This window comes from Eublepharis macularius, chromosome 1 (genome assembly GCF_028583425.1).
Source record: "Eublepharis macularius isolate TG4126 chromosome 1, MPM_Emac_v1.0, whole genome shotgun sequence".
In the NCBI taxonomy this organism is placed as follows: Eukaryota; Metazoa; Chordata; class Lepidosauria; order Squamata; family Eublepharidae; genus Eublepharis; species Eublepharis macularius.
This window is the reverse complement of record NC_072790.1, coordinates 151862104-151882176: the sequence shown is the minus strand read 5'-3', so window position 1 is coordinate 151882176 and position 20073 is coordinate 151862104. Positions and strand designations below refer to the sequence as shown.

The window sequence follows — 20073 nt, the reverse complement described above, 5'->3', positions numbered from 1 at the left end:
TTCAAGTAGCCATCTGCAGTTACGTATATTGATTCTGCATTAGCACAGAAGCTACTCTGGAAAGATCTATGGCTCTAGCCAAGAAAGTAGCCCTAAACTCTCTTATCCCAAGGGAGACTTTTACCTCTTTGTACATGCTTTTAAGGTCAAGTTGCCAACTCTAGGTTGGGAAACTGATGAAACTTTGGGGGTGGGGCTTGAGGAAGGAGAGGTTTGGAGAGGAAATGGATGTCAACAAGGTATAATATCATGGAGTCTACCTTGCAAAGCACCATTTTCTCCAGGGAAACTGATCTCGGTAGTCTGGAGATCAGTTGTAATTCTCCAGAAGTGGAAGATTGAATTCAAAAACTGTTTTACATGGCGGAAATGGACAAATTAACAAGGAAATTAAGAGAACAAGATCCAAAGGAATTTATTATGGACTGGGAGAAATTTAAAAATTATTTTAAAAAGAAATGGGATGTAAAAGGACAATTATGGTATCTCGATAATTATTAAGAATTAAAAATGAAGTAGTAAGAACTTTGCCTTTAATAATAGGGACAGACGAGATCTAGAGTTAACGATAAGAAATAATGGGGTTATAGTGCTGTTGGGAGTCAATATAGAAAAGGGGGAGGGGTGGGATGCGTGTATTAAGATAATGGGGAATATTTGAAAGGATGTATAATGAATATGTGTTAACCCATCCAATAAAAACTTTATTAAAAAAAAGAGATCAGTTGTAATTCTAGGACATCTCTAGGTCCCACCTGGAAATTGGCAACTCTATTTGAAGGGATGGTAAGTGCCTTCCCACTCAGTTCTTCAGACTCTTTTCTAAAATGTGGTAACTGAGATGCCAGTGGTGGGGAAGGACAGTGGGTTGTGTGACTGTAGAGATGACCCTTCTAAAAATATCAATCACATGTAAGTAACCTGATTTTCTTCTTCATGGTCTCTACAGTCTCCTAATCTGGGAGAGGAGCAATCTAACCTACCTTGGTGACATTTTCTAAAGAGAAAATTGTATGAAGTACTTCTTGGCCAAATGCATCCTGTCATACCCCGATGTCAAGAGCATAGTGGGAAATGAAAGGTGAAGTGGCTACTCATGTTGCATGTCTACATAAGCATTGTGGAGGAACACATTGTAAAAAGTAGGGGGTGATTCAATAGCTCTTGCCAGATGTGCTTGAGACAAGCTACTTTGCCAGCTAGGAACACAAGGAAACACTGGATGGTACACCCATACAATTTTAGGGACAAGACTTGAGACCTCTCATTTAGGCCACTGCAAAAGAGGAAAAGGTTATAGTATTTTGGGGATTCATTGATTCTATTAATATTGCAAAAGGATGACATCTAATACATGAATTCATTTTGCACTTTCATAGTATGAAGCATGGGGGAAAAGATAGGTAAGATGATAGCCTGAAGGAATTGAAAAGCAGAAATTAATTTGAGCAAGATAGTAAGGTCTGAGTGAAGCACAATTTTGTTTGGGTGAAAAACATTGAGGGATCCTCTCCTATTTCCCCCACCACTACAGCAATAAAGGATCTGCTTTTTTGTATAGCACCATAAACAGGTCTAAGCAAAGAGTACCCCACAGCAAGAAAATTCTATGAAGGTAGCATGTGTTCAAGGACCAGCTGAGCCACTGTACCATTTCTGCTCGACACATCCACACAGTGCTATGGCCCAGGGAGTGAACTTATATAACAAAAATCTTGTGGGTGATGCACCACAGCTGCATTTGTATTTAATGAATGCATGTGAGATTCTATACTTGTTCCACAGAAAGTGGAAGCATGTGGCATTGGTGGTAAATTGGATGGTAGTAAAATTGGTTTCATAGTGGAAATACTGGATGCAGCCAGTGCCCAATATTGAGACCAGCACAGAGTAAGGGCTAAACTACATTTTTTTTGTTTTTTAAAAGGTTTGGCCCTGGTTCCCTGAAGCTACCTTGGGTTTCCTAAAGGGCTCCGAATGCTGCTGCAGGAGGAGGAAGGGCTCCTGTCTTCCCCCTCAAGCTGTTTTGCCAAACCAAAACAGCTGTTGGGAGGAGTTATTTCCCCATTTTTGTTGTTCCACATGCACAGAGTACTCTACATGGTGCAACAAAAATAGAGAAATAACTACCCCCAGTACTGTTTCCACATGGGGAAATGGTTTGGGTGGATGATTGTAGCCCTTCCTCACTCCTCAGTGGCATTCTGAGTCAGTTTGGGCTTTCTTTTGGACTTTGTGGCTGCAGAGAACCCAAGTTGTAGGGGCCAGGAGCCCCAGGGGCCGAAGTGGTGGTGCAGGAGAAGGGGGGGGAGGTAGCAGTGGTGTACCTATCTTTTGCACATGCACAGAGCATGCACATGCTCCCATGGTCCCCCATCATGTCAGAAAATGACAGCCTATTCTGGTGCAATGGCGGAGCCGTGGGGCACACCGCCAAAGGGGCATGTTTTACTGAGCTGGTCTGCAGTGTGCCCCACAGCTCCCCTGTTGCATTGAAAAATGAGTGCAATGGAGAGCCGTGGGGGATGCTGAAGCCCAGTTGAGTAAAAATAGCCTCCAAATGGGTGGTTTTTACTGAACTCAGCTTCAGTGTGGCCAGCAGCTCCCTCATCATATTGGAAAATGAGAGCAACAGAGGTGCTTCGGAGTACACAGAAGTCAAGCTCCGTAAAACCCACCCCTTTAGAGGTGATTTTTACTGAACAGGTCTACAGCATACACCACAGCTCTTCTGTCACTGACATGACAGAAGAGCACAGGAGCACATGCAAACACTTCTTTCCCCCTAGTTCTTTTCCCCGCCACCAGCCAGTGAGTTGGACCAGGGGCCACCAGGTGGGTGGGGGTTCTCCACCTCAGGCAGGGGGATGGCAAGTCTAACAATCTGGATCCAGGAAACTTTGTTCAATAATTAAACACCCTAACATGTAGTTTGGCCCTAAGTAGATAAACAAAGGACTCCAGATTAGAGATGAGCATGAACCGAAATATGAACCAAAATTAAGCACGAACCAGGCTGGTTAGTGGTTCATAAACCATGGTTTGTCAGATCCCATTTCCGACAAACCAACATGAACTTTAGGCTGGTTCATTTGGTTTATTTTTTTGGTTTGTCACTGCAGACAGCCTGGTGCCAATCAATGTTTCCTAGGCAACAGGGGATGGACTTCCTGCAGACCTTCTTCTGACCCGGAAGTTACCTTCTGCTGACCCGGAACTAATGATTTTCTAACCTGGATGTGACGTTTTCATGAACCAAACGAGCCAGGGGCAGGTTCGTGAAAGTTCGTGGTTCATAGTTCGTGAAATTTGACGAACCACAAACCACATGGTTCGGGTTTTTCCTGGTTCGTGCCCATCTCTACTTCAGATAACTAGCACAAAGGGCCAGATACTGTGGAAATGTTATGTTACAGTTCTGTTATCGTAGCCATAGTAGTCATGATAAGGTGGGTATCAGTATTCTAGTGATCTGGTTCAGGGAATGATGTTGAGACCACAATCACAAACCATTCATTATCTGTTTCAGGCTCATTTGTTAGCTTCTCCTACTTTGCAGGACCAGCTAGAATGGCCCACCCCTGGAATCTCATGGATTCATGGAGAATTTGGGAGGTCTCAACTATGACTCTGCAGAGTTCCTGATGACAATCTAAAAGACAGCAGGGGTCATAGATTCCTCTCCAAAGTTTTCTCCAATAGTTTTGTATATCTCCTAGTTTATTAGGAAGATCTGAAGAAGGTTGAAAGACAAATAGAGACAATGTGCCATAGAGCATATCTAGTGGTAGCAAAGGAGGTTATTTGTTTCCTGATACTCCTTTTCTTCCATTCTCACCAGAACAATAGATTATATCTTGATTTTTTATTAGAAGTGTCAGATGTATTTCAATTTAAATTCTTCACCATCTACTACCAAACCTTTTATTTTGGAGTCTTGTCTTAACTTTGAAGCAAAAATCTCTATTGCTAAAATAAATAACTGTGGTGATAGTGGACATCCTTGTCTAGTGCCCTTTTCTATTTGTAGTTCTTCTGTTAATACTCCATTAATTAAAATCTTTGCCTTTTGTTTTGCATAAATTCCTTTTATCCAATTTTTAAACTTTAGGCCACAATTTAAATTTTGTATTACTTTATATAGAAAAGTCCAAGAAAGATTATCAAATGCTTTTTCAGCATCCAAAATAACAAATGCTGACTTATGTCCTTTCCCCCCCACTAACTCCATTGTGTCAATCACAAATCGAACATTCTCTTTCATGTATCTCTTTGGGACAAAGCCTGTCTGATCAGGATGTATTATGTTCGCTATGCATCTTTTAAGTCTTTCTGCCAGGATAGAGGTGAATAATTTATAATCCACACTCAGCAACGAAATAGATCTGTACGACTGAGGTAACATTGGATCATTTCCCTCTTTATGAATCAATGATATATGTGCCTCCTGCTACGTTTCAGGTAGAATCTTATCTTCACTTATTTTAGTCATTACTTTCTGGAGTGGCAGTGTCAATTCTTCTTCCAAGTATTTATAATACATGGCCGTTAATCCATCTGGGCCTGGTGCTTTACCTTTTTTAATTTTTTTATTAGCTTGTGTAATCTCTTGCACTGTAATAATATGATTCAACATCTCCTTATCTTCTGATTTAAACTTTGGGATTAATGTATCTTTGATGTAGTTTTCCATTCCTTGTTCCGTAGAAATTTCTTTTTCGTATAATTGGGGGGGGGAGGCTTTAAATTGTTGATGAATTTATTTTTCTATATATGTAATTCCATCATGTTTTTCGACTGCTGTGATCTTTCTTCTCTCAGTTTCATTTCTTAAACAATAAGCTAGGAATCGGCCTGGTTTGTTTGCATGCTCAAAGTGTTTCTGCTTGATAAAGCTTAATTTCCTCTGCATTTCTTCAACTTGCAATAAACTATGCAGATGATATGCTTATGACAATTCTGAACCCACAGGAGACAATACAAGACATCATGGATCAGCTCATAAATTTTGGAAAATATTCAGGATTTAAAATCAATAGGAAAAAAACTAAAATAATTACCAAGTTTTTAACAAGGCAAGAAGAAGAAAGAGTTCGAGAAGCATCAGGATGTGAGATAGCAACAAGTGCAGTGAAATATCTGGGCATAAATATAACAGGACAAAAGGAAATACTATTTAAAGATAACTATGAGGCATTGTGGAGGAGAATTCAAAAAGACTTAGAAAGATGGTCTAAGTTAAAACTGTCCTGGTTAGGAAGAATATCTGCAATCAAAATGAATATCTTACCGAAAATTAATTTTTTGTTCCAAATGTTACCTATCAGCATAAAAGATAAGACATTGAAAGACTGGCAGACACAAATAAATCAATTTGTTTGGGATGGCAAAAAACCAAGAGTAAGATTCAAGGTACTACAAGATGAAAGAAGTAGAGGAGGGCTGGCGGTCCCAAATATCAAGATATATTATCAAGCAGCTGGCTTGGTTTGGCTTATTGATTGGATACGAAACCCTAAGGACAGATTAATAAAATTAGAGGTGGTGCATTTAGCAGATGGGCTGCATAATTACCTTTGGGTGACAAGAAGAACAAGGAGACAACAAAAGAATCATGTTATAAGGGGCAGCCTCATACAAATTTGAGAATCAGTTAGAGAGAGAATGAGTCCATTGATATCACCAATATTATCACCAATTGAAGCTTTCTGCGATAAAAAGCAGAGAAAAGACAACGACTTAATAACATACAGAGATATGATAAACTCTCAAGGGAAGATAAAATCATGGCAAGAAATCCAAGATGAAGGAATAAAAATACAATGGCTGATATACTTTCAGGCTGTCTCCAGATTAAAAGAAGTTCTTAAAGTTTACAGAGGACGATTAAGAGACCTTACAGAGTTTGAGAAAATAATTACACAGAGCAAGGAGCACATTTACAAACTTTTACTTCAATATGATACAGAAACAGAACAAATTAAAATCTGCATGGTAAAATGGATGCAAAATTTTGGAGATGAAATAACATTTCAACAGTGGGAGAATCTTTGGACAAAAGGTACAAAGTTTACGGCAAGTCAAACACTAAAGGAAAACTGGTACAAGATGTCTTTCAGATGGTATATTACACCAAAGGATATTGAGAAAATGGACAAGAAATATATAGGGTCATGTTGGAAATGTAAAGAAGCAGATGGTTGTTTTTATTATATGTGGTGGACATGCAAAAAAAGTAAAAAAAAAATGGAAAGACATTCATGCTGAGATGCAAAAAATCTTAAAACTAGATTTTGCCTTAAAACCCCAGACAATGCTGCTGGGAATAATACTAGAAAATATAGATAAAACATTACATGAATTATTCAGATATTTGTTGACGGCGGCAAGAGTGACATTTGCGAGGAAATGGAAAGAAGATGAATGCCCGACCAAGGAAATTTGGAAAGACAAGGTGGCAGAATATGCAGTGATGGCAAAACTGATGAGTTATATAAATAGAAGACCAATAAGTGTATTTGACGAGAAATGGGGAAATTATTTTGCTTATAAAGAATAAAATAAATAAGATGTTGCAGTTTTATAAAGTAGAATAAGATCACATACTGACTTATTGCATATAGCTTATAAGAGTTTATAGCCTAACAAGGGGGAAAGGTATGAATATATAAACAAGTATTTAATTGCTAAAATAGTTTGTAGATTTGGAAACATTGATAAAGTTAGAGACAAGTAGAGAGGATTGCTATATTAATCAGTTATATAAAGAGTAAAGATGAAATAGTGCAGCAATAATGGAATGAGGATTATAGATTGATATATTGTTAAATATTGAATATAAAACTATGATAAGATGGAAATAGGCAAATATTAATGATGAGGTAGATTGCATGATGTATTTAGTTTGGGAAGGTAAAGGTGAAAATATACAGTAGCTGGGATAGTATATGTATTCTTTATTTTAATACTGACTAACTCTGAATAAGATATGTTTTGAGTACTCTGTATTTTAATAACTCTTGGAGTGTAAAATCCTACCCCTCCTTTGACCCTGTATCTCCCCCTCTTCTTTCTGTACCCCTTTTATTTTGAAAATATTGAAAGAAAAAAAAGAAGTGTCAGATGTAGCTGCTTCTCAAGATTGTTTGTCTCATTTAAGATTGTTCTCTGACTGACATGGAAAAGGTCCTTGAGAATGTGAAGGCCGTCACACGTGATCCTGATTCTTTCTCTTCTTGTTTGGTAAAATTTTGTCAAAGAAGTTTGAGAGTCCCTTTGGCCAGGATTATTGACAAATCTTCAATGCAAAGTAACTTTCTAAAGGTACTGAAAAAGGCAGTGATGGAGTGACTGGAAAAAAATTAGCAAAAGTTCCAAGCTTCCCTTTTTCTGTGCAAAGTGAATGAATATATTGTAGAAGAAAACTTCAGGCACATGCAGATGATGCTTCTTTCCACAGTCTTTCTGAGTCTATCTTTTGCCCAGGGTAGGATTCAGAAATTGCATAAATAGTTCTGATGAACAATCTACATTTACACTTGGAGAGAGGTAACTCCTCTTACAGTGCGATTCTAAGCTTCGCCTTCCTGCAGTCCTGCGGGTGCCAGTGGAACACTGGCACTGCTCATTGCCTCCCAAAAAACTTTCTCAAGCACGTAATGCCAGCATAGCAATTTCTGCCGGGAGATAATGCTCGCTAGTTGTTAATAATAATAATAATAATAATAATAATAATAATAATAATAATAATAATAATAATAGATTTACACCACCCTTCAGGAGAACTTAGTACCCACCCAGAGCGTTTTACAAAGTATATTGTTATTATCCTCACAACACCTCTGGCAACACTGACAAAATCCACCAATTTCGGGGCAGCTGCAGTTGAAAGCACTATGAGTGGCAGAGAAAGGCATAGCCACTCTATGGGCCAGGCTATGTTTCCCATCACCAGCTGCCAATGCTACTCTCCCACACTGCAGAAAGCAAGTGCACAGGGCAGAAAGACCCGCACAATCAGGCTCGCCACACCCCAACTGAGGCGCCTGCCTTTAGAGCAGCTGTTGCCCATGGGGGGGGTATACTGCTCGCCAATTCCTTATCTCTGACAAGGGCTAGGTTGTCAGCTGAAGCACCACTCACTCGCAAACTTCCCCCCCTGTTTGCCACCACTCTGAGAAACATGACCCCCTCCCAGAAATGTAAGACCAGAAAGGCAATGGGACTCACTGAGGATCACATCTGGAAGCCCCTGGCACTCAGGATCACACACACACATCCAAGTTTCAGAGAAGCAGCTCCTTAGAGACAAGCGGGGGGCGGGGGTCTGAAACAAATGTTGGAAATGCCCACTGGAAACAAAGAGAGGCTTGAGGGCCTATTAGATATAATGGGAGGCATGAATGCCAATTGACTTGCAATGGCTCCATTGAAATACATCACTGCATCAAAAATGCAAGGAAGATGTGGGGTAGACCTCAAGAGTTGTGCTCCTCACTGACAGCCCCCAGAGTGGAATGATGGCCCCAGGGACCAGAGAAACTGCTCTGGGGGCCATCATCCCATCCCCAGCGTAAGATTCCCAAAGTCCATTCCTGCTTCCACAAATAGCAAAAGGGAGAGTGGTCTGGTCTTGCAAGGGAGAAGCTTCCCAGCATCAAACTCACCCCCTGCATGCAGTGGTCTTCTGCCTGGATTATCAGACACCATCAGCACTGTCGGAGAATGAGAGTCCTTTGTTGTGCCCCCACCACCACCACCAGACACACAGAGGCAACACTCCAAGTCCCATCCTGCTGCCTGCAATGAATTTGAGGGGAAGAAGGGGGAAAGGAAGCTAAGCGGGGCAGGAGCCTCAAAGATGCCACTGGACCCCTGCTGTTTTTGGCAACAGAGCCACACGAGGCTCAGAGGCACTTGGAGCCTCTTAGGGGCCACCTCATCCTTACTATCCAAGAGCCAGAGACTATTCCCTTGGATATATGAAAGGACGGCCCTACAGGGAAGTGGGCAGGGGGAGCTATTCTCATCTACAGGCAAGCAAACAGACAGAGAATAAGCTGTTGTTTGATACAGACTTTATTGAACTGCCAAAACTGAAGAGGATGTCTGGGTGCATGTTACCAACTTCCCCTGTCTGGGAAGAGAGCTGTGCCTGTTTAGCAGCAGTCGAAGCCAGGAGAGCCATTCCTTGTGCTGCTTTCTGAGGAGAGAGGTTGAGTAGTTGGCTGCTGGGGGAACCGCTCCTGAGGCTGGGCTATAAAGGACTAGTGGAGGCTGGAACAGCCATGTTCCTTGGCCTCCGTGAAGGGTCGTGATCTGCCTGAAAGGGAAACAGAGACATGTGTGGTGAAGGGCCTGGCCTCACACAAGCCACAGCCAAGTCTGTCACATCCTGGAAGAGTGTTCATGGCTAGGGGCAGCAGTGGTAGCTCCATCATCACAGGTGCTGTCAGCAACCAGATGATGAATGCCTCTCCAACAAGTAAGAACTCCTTGGCTGTTTCTGGTTGTTTCACTACCGCCATAGCTGCTTGGAGCTCTGATCCAGTGAGGGAACCAGTTGAGTTGTTGCATAGCAGCCCTTGCAGGAGGTTATGAGAGCAAGCATCCAGTCACCAAAACCCACCGCCATACTCTCTCCTCTGTAAGGGGGGGGGGTGCAGCTGAGGGAATCTGCACACAGCCCCAACATGGGCTGCTATCATCCCCACCTCCCTACCCAAGGTAGTTCTGTTGAGTGTAGTTCCCTGGGCGACTGCCTCTTTGGCAGGCATGGGACATGGTGCCTCGAGGGCAGGAGCTTTTCCCACCCAGCCGCAAGCCAGCCTCAACTACAGAGTCCTTCATTTGAAGGGAGGCACTGGCCTGCATGCAAGAGAAATGGGGAGAGGGTATAAAAGAGCAAGCCGGGGCAGCCAGCTCCACAACTCCTTCTTACCTATCATTGTATGCTCACCTCCCAAGCCAAGCCTCTGGAGATAACCTGTAAGAGTACTTGAACAGCAGTTGTTAGTCAGACATTCTGGACTTAGCACTTCTCCCCTGTGTAAGTGTAAGTACTCCCCAAATTTTGCAGCTTGCCCCCTATGCGTTCTTGCCCCGCTACCACATGCACTCTTTCCCGCCTCGCACTAGTCCCTGGCAATCAGGCAGAACTTTGTGCTGCACCCACATTTACCTGAGTTAATGGGTGTCCTGGCTGAAGTTTATATAGTGTGTAGGGGAGCAGTGACTGGGTGCCAGGAAGGGGTCTCAGCCCCCACAGGGGTGGGAGTAGATTAGTCATGGCTCTAGTCAGCATCCTATGCCCCTCTGGGTCATTTGAGTGGGGCCAGGCATGGGGGGAGCTATTTTTCCTGCACAATGGGCGCCAATGGGCTCCGCCATCATTTTTCATGGTGTAACTTTCCACCACTGCAGGGGGCATTCCCAAGCCCCAAATGGCTAATTCATATCCCACCCACTACCCAAACTCCCAGTGCAAGGATATACCCCACAGATCCACTTGAGCCTGGCCACAGTGGCTAGGTGTAGGCAGGGAACCCAAGGGCAGCAGTGCTGAACAGAACTGCCTATATCAGGTTTACAATGGCATAGCATGCAGATATGCCATCACGGGGGCTCGTTGGCTTCCTAGGCACTTCCGGCCTCTCCATATAGGATTGCACTGTTAATGACCTTGTTGGATTGGCCTTTGGCACAATCATATGATAATGTTTGGTGCTAGAACTAAAAATTTCTGGAACTATTCTCTGGTGGTTTTGTCTTTTTCCCATCAGAAAGAATGCAAAGAGTGAAGTATGGTATTCATTAAGGCTTTGCACTTTTCATTATGTTAATCAACATCTATGAGGCCTATGAATATCATCCGAGAGTCCACGCAGCAATTTCTATCCCAAACTAGTGCTTTGATACCATAAGTCAGGTGAACAATAGGAATGAGCTAAAACTGTTTCCAGACAAGAATGGAATTTATGCTACTGGGAAAGGCAGATATTCTAGACTGGATTGACATGTCAATTTGGGATGAAGTTGTTTCTGTCAGATAGACTGAAAAGATTAGAGGTGGTTTCTGAATACCATCTTGCTCTTATAAGAATTGTTCCTTGTAGTGTCTTTTACCATAACTAATGGCATATTGCCCTCCTTTCTCAAGAGTTAAACCAGTCTTTAAATAAGATTATTTTACCATGGTTTGCACAGAGCTATCCTTGAATGTATCCTGGAAATTTCAAATAACGCACAATAGAACTGCTTCTCTTTTGATGGATGTAAACTGATTTATGCATATCAGGCTATCTTGGAAAAAAATCACATTGACTTGCAGTGTTTTTCTGGGCTCAGTTCTAGTTCTTGACCTTCACAGCCTGTGACCCACATACTTGAGGGACTATCTCTCCCTCTATAAACATAGTTCCCAACTCAGTCAAACATTGCTTTTGATGATTTCTTCATTTAATCAGGTCCAGTCGTCTTCAGTGAGATCTCAGACTTTTACTATTATAGCTTTCTCCCTTTAGACTAGCCTTCCTTTGGAACACCCTTCTTTGTTGTCTTCTGTAGAACCTGAAGGCTACCCTGTATAGGTGTGCACTTGGAAAGAAACGGCAAAGATAATGATGACTGATCATTGTTATTTACTGAGATACTTGTAAATATCTGTAATCTAATGGTGCTGCTGCTTGTTTGATATTTTGATTTTGTTTTATTGATATTGTGTTTTAAGCCTCTGATTGATTGTGAGTCAGTTTGAGCTTTGGAGAGGCATGATATAAATTTTTAAATAAATAAATATAATTAAATAAACTACACTGACTGAAAGTAAGTTGAGGTTATTCTTAGAGAACAAACTTAGAGAAGTGCAATTAGAAGTACTAAGTGCAGTTATTTCTCTCCAAGGAAAACTGTGTGTAAAGAGGAAAAGCCCTCTCTTAGGGAAGGGAATTTGAGTAGAACTTTAAGGCTAGAGTTCTTCAGATTTGCTTCTGCACTTGTGTTGGATCCATATGTGAGACTGTACAGAGCATAAAAAGCTATATAATATATTCCACTACCGGTCAACAATAGTGAAACACTGAAAGAAGAGAGAACATGCACTTTCAAGCTTAACATGAATAATGTGAAGATAATATATACTATAATAATTAAATAAAAATGTAACTGATGAAATAATATGCATTAACGTATGTCATAGGTGTTGAACCTTTTTTCCATTAATAACCATAGCAATTGAAACAAAATGCAGAAAGAAAATACAACACTGATTACATCACAAAGACAAATTAGATACATATCTGGTAAAGAACCACCATTGTTCTACCAGTGGGGGGTCCAGTATTAAGAATGAGAAGCATGAATTTGTTAATAGTTTGAAGGGGCCAAGGCAAGAGATTTGGAGGCAGAGGAAAGACAAAAGAAGCAATAAATCATTCAGACATATTGATTTACTGTTCTATTTTCCTTTGCCATCTAGTGGAAAGAGGAAGTTCTGTATGATACCACCAAGTTATAAGATCTAGAGTTAGGTCAACGTGAACTTCATATAGTAAAGAAAAGTACCTAAAATAAGATCTTATTTAAACAAACAATATATAAACTAATTCTATTGCTTAAAGAGAACACTACCTGTTCTTTTGAAAAAATGGCATAATGTATTCTTTTCCAGAACTTCAGTTAAAAAACGAAATTAGCTATTATATGTGTAATTTTAGCTGTTATATTGACTGTTCAAATTCCCATTAGATATTAACATTTCCCCTCATACTAGATGCTACCAATATCATTGGGGCTCATAAATTATTGGTTACATTAAACAAATTACATGCCTGTACTAAGTGACAGCAGAATTGCTTCTATGCTTGCATGTACTTTGTCCTCTGCAGAACAAAGACGTCACTAGTAAAGAAAATACATTATTATGCTATGAATGGTTTCACCATTCATTTCATCAAAAAGGATGACTCTGATGATTGATTCCATTGTCTTCTACACAAATGAAAGAGGAATCTCACTTGTAAAAACACCATGTGACCTGTACTCCCAAGAAATCTTTTATTAAAAGTTCTTTCTTATGCTAGTGGTTATTTTATTTGGATACTGATGCTGCTTAGTAAACAAGATTCTACATATCTTACCATTATTAATATCTTTCAGGGATTTTATATGATCAAATTTAACAATCCAAGGAAAGCAAAGCATTTTGATATATTCCGATTATTTTTAATGGGAGAGGTTTAAACAAATGCTTAATTCTTGTATTGAAATCAGTGAGCTTTGGCTGGTCCATGCCCAAATATTGCATTTGGTGTTTGTTGTATTTGAAGATTATGACTAGAGATGGGCACGAACAACAATACAAACCAAAAAAAAGCCATGAACAGCCCAATCTGCTGTTCATGAACAAGCTGTTCATGAGGCCCCATTCTAAATGAACAGGTGGTCATTGCAAGCCTCGTTCGTTGCTGTTCGTCAAGCAAGACAGTCTGGCACCTGCAATCAATTCCCTTGGCAACTTAGGCAGGGATTGTCTGAACTCTGTCTGAACTCCTGCTGTTGCCCTGGAAACCTCAATCTAACCCCAATTTTGCTTGATAGGCATGTCTTCCTTTCAAGTGAGGAGCTCCAAATTTGTTACAACAAGGGAGCAAAGAGCAGGGGGGAGGGGGGGCTCCCAGCTCTGACTTTGCAGACAGTGGAGAAACAGTTGCTGTTGGCATTTTGATAGTGTGTCTGCATTGGAGCTTGAATTTTCTTTGTGTGTGGTGGGATAGGGATCTATCCCTTCAAGTTCCAGGGCTGCTGCCAGACTCTGTGCCAAGCTATTATTTATTATTGGTACCTTTCCTGCTGCCTGCTCAGGTAGGGTTCTGGGAGTGGTGAAGTAGGGACCTTGACTTGGATAATGGCTGGAGGAGAGCCTGCTGGCCCCCACAAACAGCCAACCATGAACATGTTCGTGAACAGGGCCATGTTCGTGGTTGTTTGTGAGTCCCTGTTTGTGGATGGTAACGAACAACCAAACATCATGTTCACTTTTTTTTTTCTATTTGTGCCCGTCTCTAGTTATGACTCAGTGAAGCACATTAGAATCAACTTCTTTGTAGAGGCATCCTTATCAACTTAGTTGTGCACTAAATTCTGTTTCCTTTCACTGTACAAAGGTAGCTCTTGTCAGCATACTCTTTCCTTTTCTACCCTCAGCTCCCACCCTCCAACTCTGGAGCCTCCACTGATTTCCTATGCAGCCATAAAGCCACATTAAATACACAACAAAAATGCTACAGGAGGACTACAGCACATGGTGGGTTTTAATATCATATGCACACATTTTTAACATCCAACCATCACAAATACTTGGCCCACTTAAAAAAAAGTAAAATCACCAAAGGAAGCAGAAAAAGAAAAGAAAAATTAAAAAGCTTGCTGCTCTTACATCTAGTGTGCCAGTTACTGTGCAAATCCTGAGGAAGGGAGGAAAAAACAAAGATATGGGGATAGTTGGCATACAAACAGAAAGTTTGAAAAATACAACCATAATAATAATTTTTAAAAGCCCACCCTTAAATTATGTGAACAAAAAACAAACTACAGACAGTGTTCAGGAGCTGTACAGTGCTGACACAAAGCTAACAACAGGAAAAGGAAAGGCAATTTATATGCAATAATTACCACGTTCAGGACTGAGGACTGAGGAAGGGAAAGACAGGACATTTATTTCAAAGAAAAGAAAATGGGGAAAAAGAAAAACATGAGATTTTGTTTTCAGCAGATTAAGAACATATGCAGCATTGTTTCTAGCAGTTTTAACTCTATATGAAACCAAACATCCGATCATCCAGAAAACAACAAAAAAATCCTTAAATAAGAAAGTATACCAATATCCTGACATCAGAAAAGTCATGTTATTTACATGTGCATGCCTCGTTTTCTATTTCAAGTAACATATGAGGGAAGATTAAAAGAAAGCATACTTGATGAAACAAAAATCCAAGAGGCAACGTGTTATGATGAATGATTAAAAATACATGTATACACAGAAATTATTTCTCCAGTATATAGGGAATCTGAAGAATAATTTCCAGTAATTGAGCAAATCTGTGCACAGCTCGAAGAGCATAATTTATACATTTGCATCAACTTTAATAGGACTACTCAGATGAACATTTTTTAAGTATCATATTAAAAATTGGGCATATTTGAGAAGAGAAAGGAAGTTTTGAGAAAGATCTCTGAGGTGTTTTAAAAAGTTTTCAGTCAAGTTAATATTCTTACCTGTCAACTTGATGAAAACACTTGAATTATTGAGGGCAGGCATAATGGCTGAAGGAAACTAAATGCTGATACATGTACTATCAAAAATATGAACTATGGAAGTCTAAATTACAATAGTAAATAAATGGTCAAGGCTTTCCTCGCTTAGTACCATCACTCCCATTATTGTTTCCTCTTCCCCCTCACATCACACAAGGCATAATGAAGCTCCTCCTGTTGAAGAGTGAGAACTAGGTTTCCTTAAAAAGCCATTTTTCCATGAAATATAATATTTATAAGCAATTGACTTTATCAGTTGGGAACTATTTGTTTTATGCTCAGGTTGGGAAGTTTTCTAACTCCTTTTGCATGACAAAAAAATTCAGCTTGCAAATTTCCTCACCCAAGCCCTTATAGGTCAAAAATCAATTAAATTATAAAACCACTACAGAATATATTATCTTAAAATAATTAGAGGAAATACTATACATTTACAATAACCATTCATTTAACACATTTGTACATATCATTTCCATTTGGTAGATTAAAGGAAAAAAGTTATAGGTGATATTTTTTATTAAGATGATAATACCTGATCCTTCTTCTGTCACCATGCCAAGGCCCTCCGCTTTGTTCTGGCGCTCAAAAGCATTTAGATCAAGAACACTAAAATATAAAAGACAACACACTATTTACTAAAACAGGAGTCCAGTGACACCTTAAAGACTTACTTTTATTTCAGCAGAAACTTTCATGTTCCAGAGCTTGCAGTATCAGATGCATGATGTGCTATTAGGCAGATATGTTTCTGCTAAAAACTGTAAATAATAGAAAGGTGGAAACCACAGGAATATATCATGAATCAATAGCCCAACAGAATTTGAATTAGACAAATTCTTGTCTTAGTTATATTGATACAGGGATTTTTTTTCTGGGGAAAGAGGTGGGGGAACTCTCACCCAGGGCAACTCTTGGTAAGAAGTGGTGCGCCTCTTAATACATGTGCATGCAGCATGCACACGCTTATGGGATCACATCATGATGTCACTTCGGGGAAGTGATGTCATCACACAGGTGTGGCCGCCCCAGGAGCACTCCTGTGCTCCATGGAGGGGGGTCCGATTCGGCCCAGAATGGGCCACTATGCCACGGAGGATCACTCCCCTGCCTGGCAGTGGCTGGATCTAGGCCATTTCTGGCCCAAATTGGACCAAAACAGGCCCCAAATGGCCCAGATCAGCCTGGAATAGGCTATTGCCACATGGGAGAGCACTCCTCTGCAGGGCAGCAGCCATTTAAGACCCAATCTGGGCAATTCTGGGCCCAAATTGGGCAAGAAATAGCCTGGATTAGCCTGGAACAGGCTGCTGCCACATGGGAGAGCACTCACTCGCCAGGCAGCAGCCTGATCCTGGCCATTTTTGGCCTGATTCTGGCCATTTTGTGCCTGAATTAAGCCCAAAATGGCCCAAAGGGGCCCAAATGGCTAGGATCAGGCAGCTGCCAGGTGGGGGATTGCTCCCCCACCTGGAAGAGGCTCAATCCTGGCCATGTCAAGCCTGATCCTGGCCATTTTGGGCCTAAATTGGGCCCAGAATGATCGAAAGGAGCTCAAAATGGCCAAGATTGGGCAGCTGCTGCGCAGGGGAGTGTTCCTCCCATCTGGCAGAGGCCAGATCCTGGCTGTTTTGTACCCAATACTGGCCATTTTGGGGGCCAAATTGGGGGCCCAAAATGACCAAGATTGGGCTGCTGCCTCCCCTGCCTGGAACCTGCCCAATCCTGGCCACTTTGGCCCCAATCCTGGCTATTGCAGCCCTGATCTGTGCTATTTTGTGCCCTAAATGGGCCCCAAATGGACGAAACGGCCTGGATTGGGGCCAAAAAAGCCTGGATCAGGTGGCTGCCAGGTGGGGAAACCCTCCCCCACCTAACACCGGCCCAATCCTGGCCACTTCAGCCCCAATCTGGGCCATTTTGGCCCCATCTCGGCAGTTTCAGCACCATTTTGGCCATTTTGGGCCTATTTAGGACCCAAAATGGGCCGGACCAGGGCCAAAATGGCCAGAATTGGGCCAGTGCCAGGCAGGGGAACCCTCCTGTACCTGGCAGTGGTCTGATCCAGACTGTTTTGTGCCCAATTCAGGCCTAAAATGGCCAAAATTGGCCATTTTAAAATTACCCACATGACACCAGTCACATGGGTATTTTAAAGAGCTGCCAGAACACCGTTCTGGGGCATTCCGGCTCAAAAAAAGCCCTGCATTGATATATATGCAGGCTCTTGAGAGTGAAGCAAAAAGATTTGTTCTTATTTATACTGGAATGGATGTGTGTGTCTTTTTCTTGCTATGCCTCCACTTCAATGGAATTTGATGAGCACAAGCCAAGAGAAAAATTGCAGTCTTCTTGATATCCTGTAAATGCTCTTGACTTGCTTTGATAGAGGTAAGGTTCAAGGCTGGTTTCAGCCAGCCACACCTGTCCAATATTAACAGAGCAAGTAGTACTGATAGTATCACAGGAGCCTTCATATCATGTTTCACACATCCCAAAACAGAGTCAAGTTATTGAGGAGACTACTGTTTCGCTTGCAGACTCAAAACCTGGAAGGACTGTACCCACACAGCTAAAGGACTGCTAAAGGTTAATCCCTCACAGAATCAGAGAGCTTTGAGTGACAGGCTACTCCAAGGGATCTGACTGGGTAGCATGAGCTGGAAGGAGGAGGGTTTCTTTTCAGCCATAGCAGAGAGGAATCAAGTATCAAGAGTTGGGAGACAGAGTTCTAAGTTTTAATACCGCCAGAACGAGGGAAAATGGGCAAGGAAGTTTGGGAAGTAGGTGCAGACTCCCAAACAGGCCAACGAAAGGGGATAGATCTTCTAAGGAAAGGAAATTTTCCCTACTCAATCAAACAGGGAGGTAGCTCTGGAGAGTGAAGAGATCCCTGGTGGGTGTGGTTGGAAACTGCCTGTTGAGACCTTCAGATTCAGTTAACAACTGAAGGAAAGCACTGACGTTTGAAGAGAAGGGTATTGGGGTATTAGAAAGTGGGCACAAGCGTTCCTAACTCCAGAAGAGAAAAAGAATATGAAAAGAAAGTATACTAGAGTGCTTGGGGGGAAAGAAAGGAACCAAAGCCTCAAACATAAGCATTTTTAAGTATCTGTGAAGAGCATAAGAACTGAAATCTGTGCCTGTTCTGATTTTACCTCATACATGTACATATATATATATATACATACTAGAAACAATGCCTGTTGTGTGAAAAAATACAACAGGTTCTAGAAAACTTATTTGGCGGGTCTCCTCAAGGTAGCAAGCGGGCACTTTGCAGTGGCCTAAAGGCCAGAGTGGGAGGGCGCTGAGGGGAGGCACAGGGGGGACTGCTTAGGCCATCGATTTGGCAGGCCCCCTCACAGCAGCAAGCAGGTGCTTTGCAGTGGCCTCGAAGCCAGAGTAGTTGTCAATGAACCTGCATGAGGATAAAAAGTGAGTCATCACCAATACGACTTGCCTTTTATATAGTAGGATATGTTATTTCTCTGATCTAGAATGGGCTAATAAAGCCAATTTCCCTTGAACTGCTAACAGAGCCAAGGCTGAGGCACAGATTTCATTAAAAGAGTAAGAGCTTCTGGGTGCCAGGATACAGTTGCTCCAGGAAAAACTCTTGGAATCAAAGGCACTGATGATGTATCTGATATCTGGGGCATGATCTGCCCAAAGTTAGATAGCAATCTCAAGCATAATGATGTCTTGCATTATCCTAGTTGTAAGGCAAATATATTGTAGATATGGGTTGAAAATGATTTAATTTAATTTAATTTATTATATTTTTATTCCGCCCTCCCCACTTTCGCAGGCTCAGGGCGGATAACAAAATATAAATATCACATACCATTAAAAACGTTTAAAAGCACTATGTCATATCATATATGATATCATCTATTTGCATATAAATAATTAAAAAGCAGCGCATAACATAAATTTGGTGTTTCGCACAGCAGTTCTACCAGAGCAAATACATGCAGTAGTAATGAGTGTGGCAACAGCATCTGTGTTCACATAGGGGCGATGGTTTAACCCCCCCTTCTTGGGGGGGCACCGCCCAGCGTCAGCCATATGCCTGGCGGAATATTTCTGTCTTACAGGCCCGGCGAAATGCAAGCAAATCGTGCCAGGCCCTAGTCTCGCAAGACAGAGCATTCCACCAGGCCGGGGCCAGGACCAAAAAGGCCCTGGCCCTGGTCGACGCCAGGCGGGCTCCCTAGGGCCAGGGACACTTAAAAGATGCTTTCCACCAGATTGGAGAGTCCTCCGGGGCTCATAAAGTGAGAGACGGTCCCGCAGATACATCGGTCCCAGTCTGCATAGGGCTTTGTAGGTTAACACCAAAACCTTGAACCTGATTCGGTACTCCACTGGCAGCCAATGCAGCTGGCGTAGCACTGGTGTAATATGCTCCCACACCAGTGCTCCAGCAATGACCCGCGCTGCTGCATTCTGTACCAGCTGTAACCACTGGATCAGGCCCATGGAAAGCCCAGCGTAGAGCGCATTACAGTGATGCTAGTCTTGTTTATAATCTTTTTTTTTTAGTTTCTATATATTTTATTTAAAGAAGAAAATAACAATAAACAGTAGACAATGCATAGAGGAACCAAAACAGAATATGTAACGGAGTACTTAAACTACGTAATACTTCTCCGCTCCATCCCCATACTTATTACTTTATATTCAATATTTTGAATTCAACATTTTATGTTCAGCATTATATAATAATTATTAGTTTTTCTTAGTTTCCAGAAGTTAGTT

General features: G+C 41.5%; 1 protein-coding gene across 1 annotated transcript in view; it reads right to left on the bottom strand.

The window, feature by feature from the left end:
• RYR2 (ryanodine receptor 2) overlaps positions 1-20073 on the bottom strand; it is a 720715-nt gene that overhangs the window by 78838 nt on the left and 621804 nt on the right. Inside the window, exon 84 of the mRNA XM_054975163.1 lies at positions 15845-15918. Coding sequence (XP_054831138.1) covers positions 15845-15918 — 74 coding nt within the window. The remainder of the gene's footprint in view (positions 1-15844; positions 15919-20073) is intronic.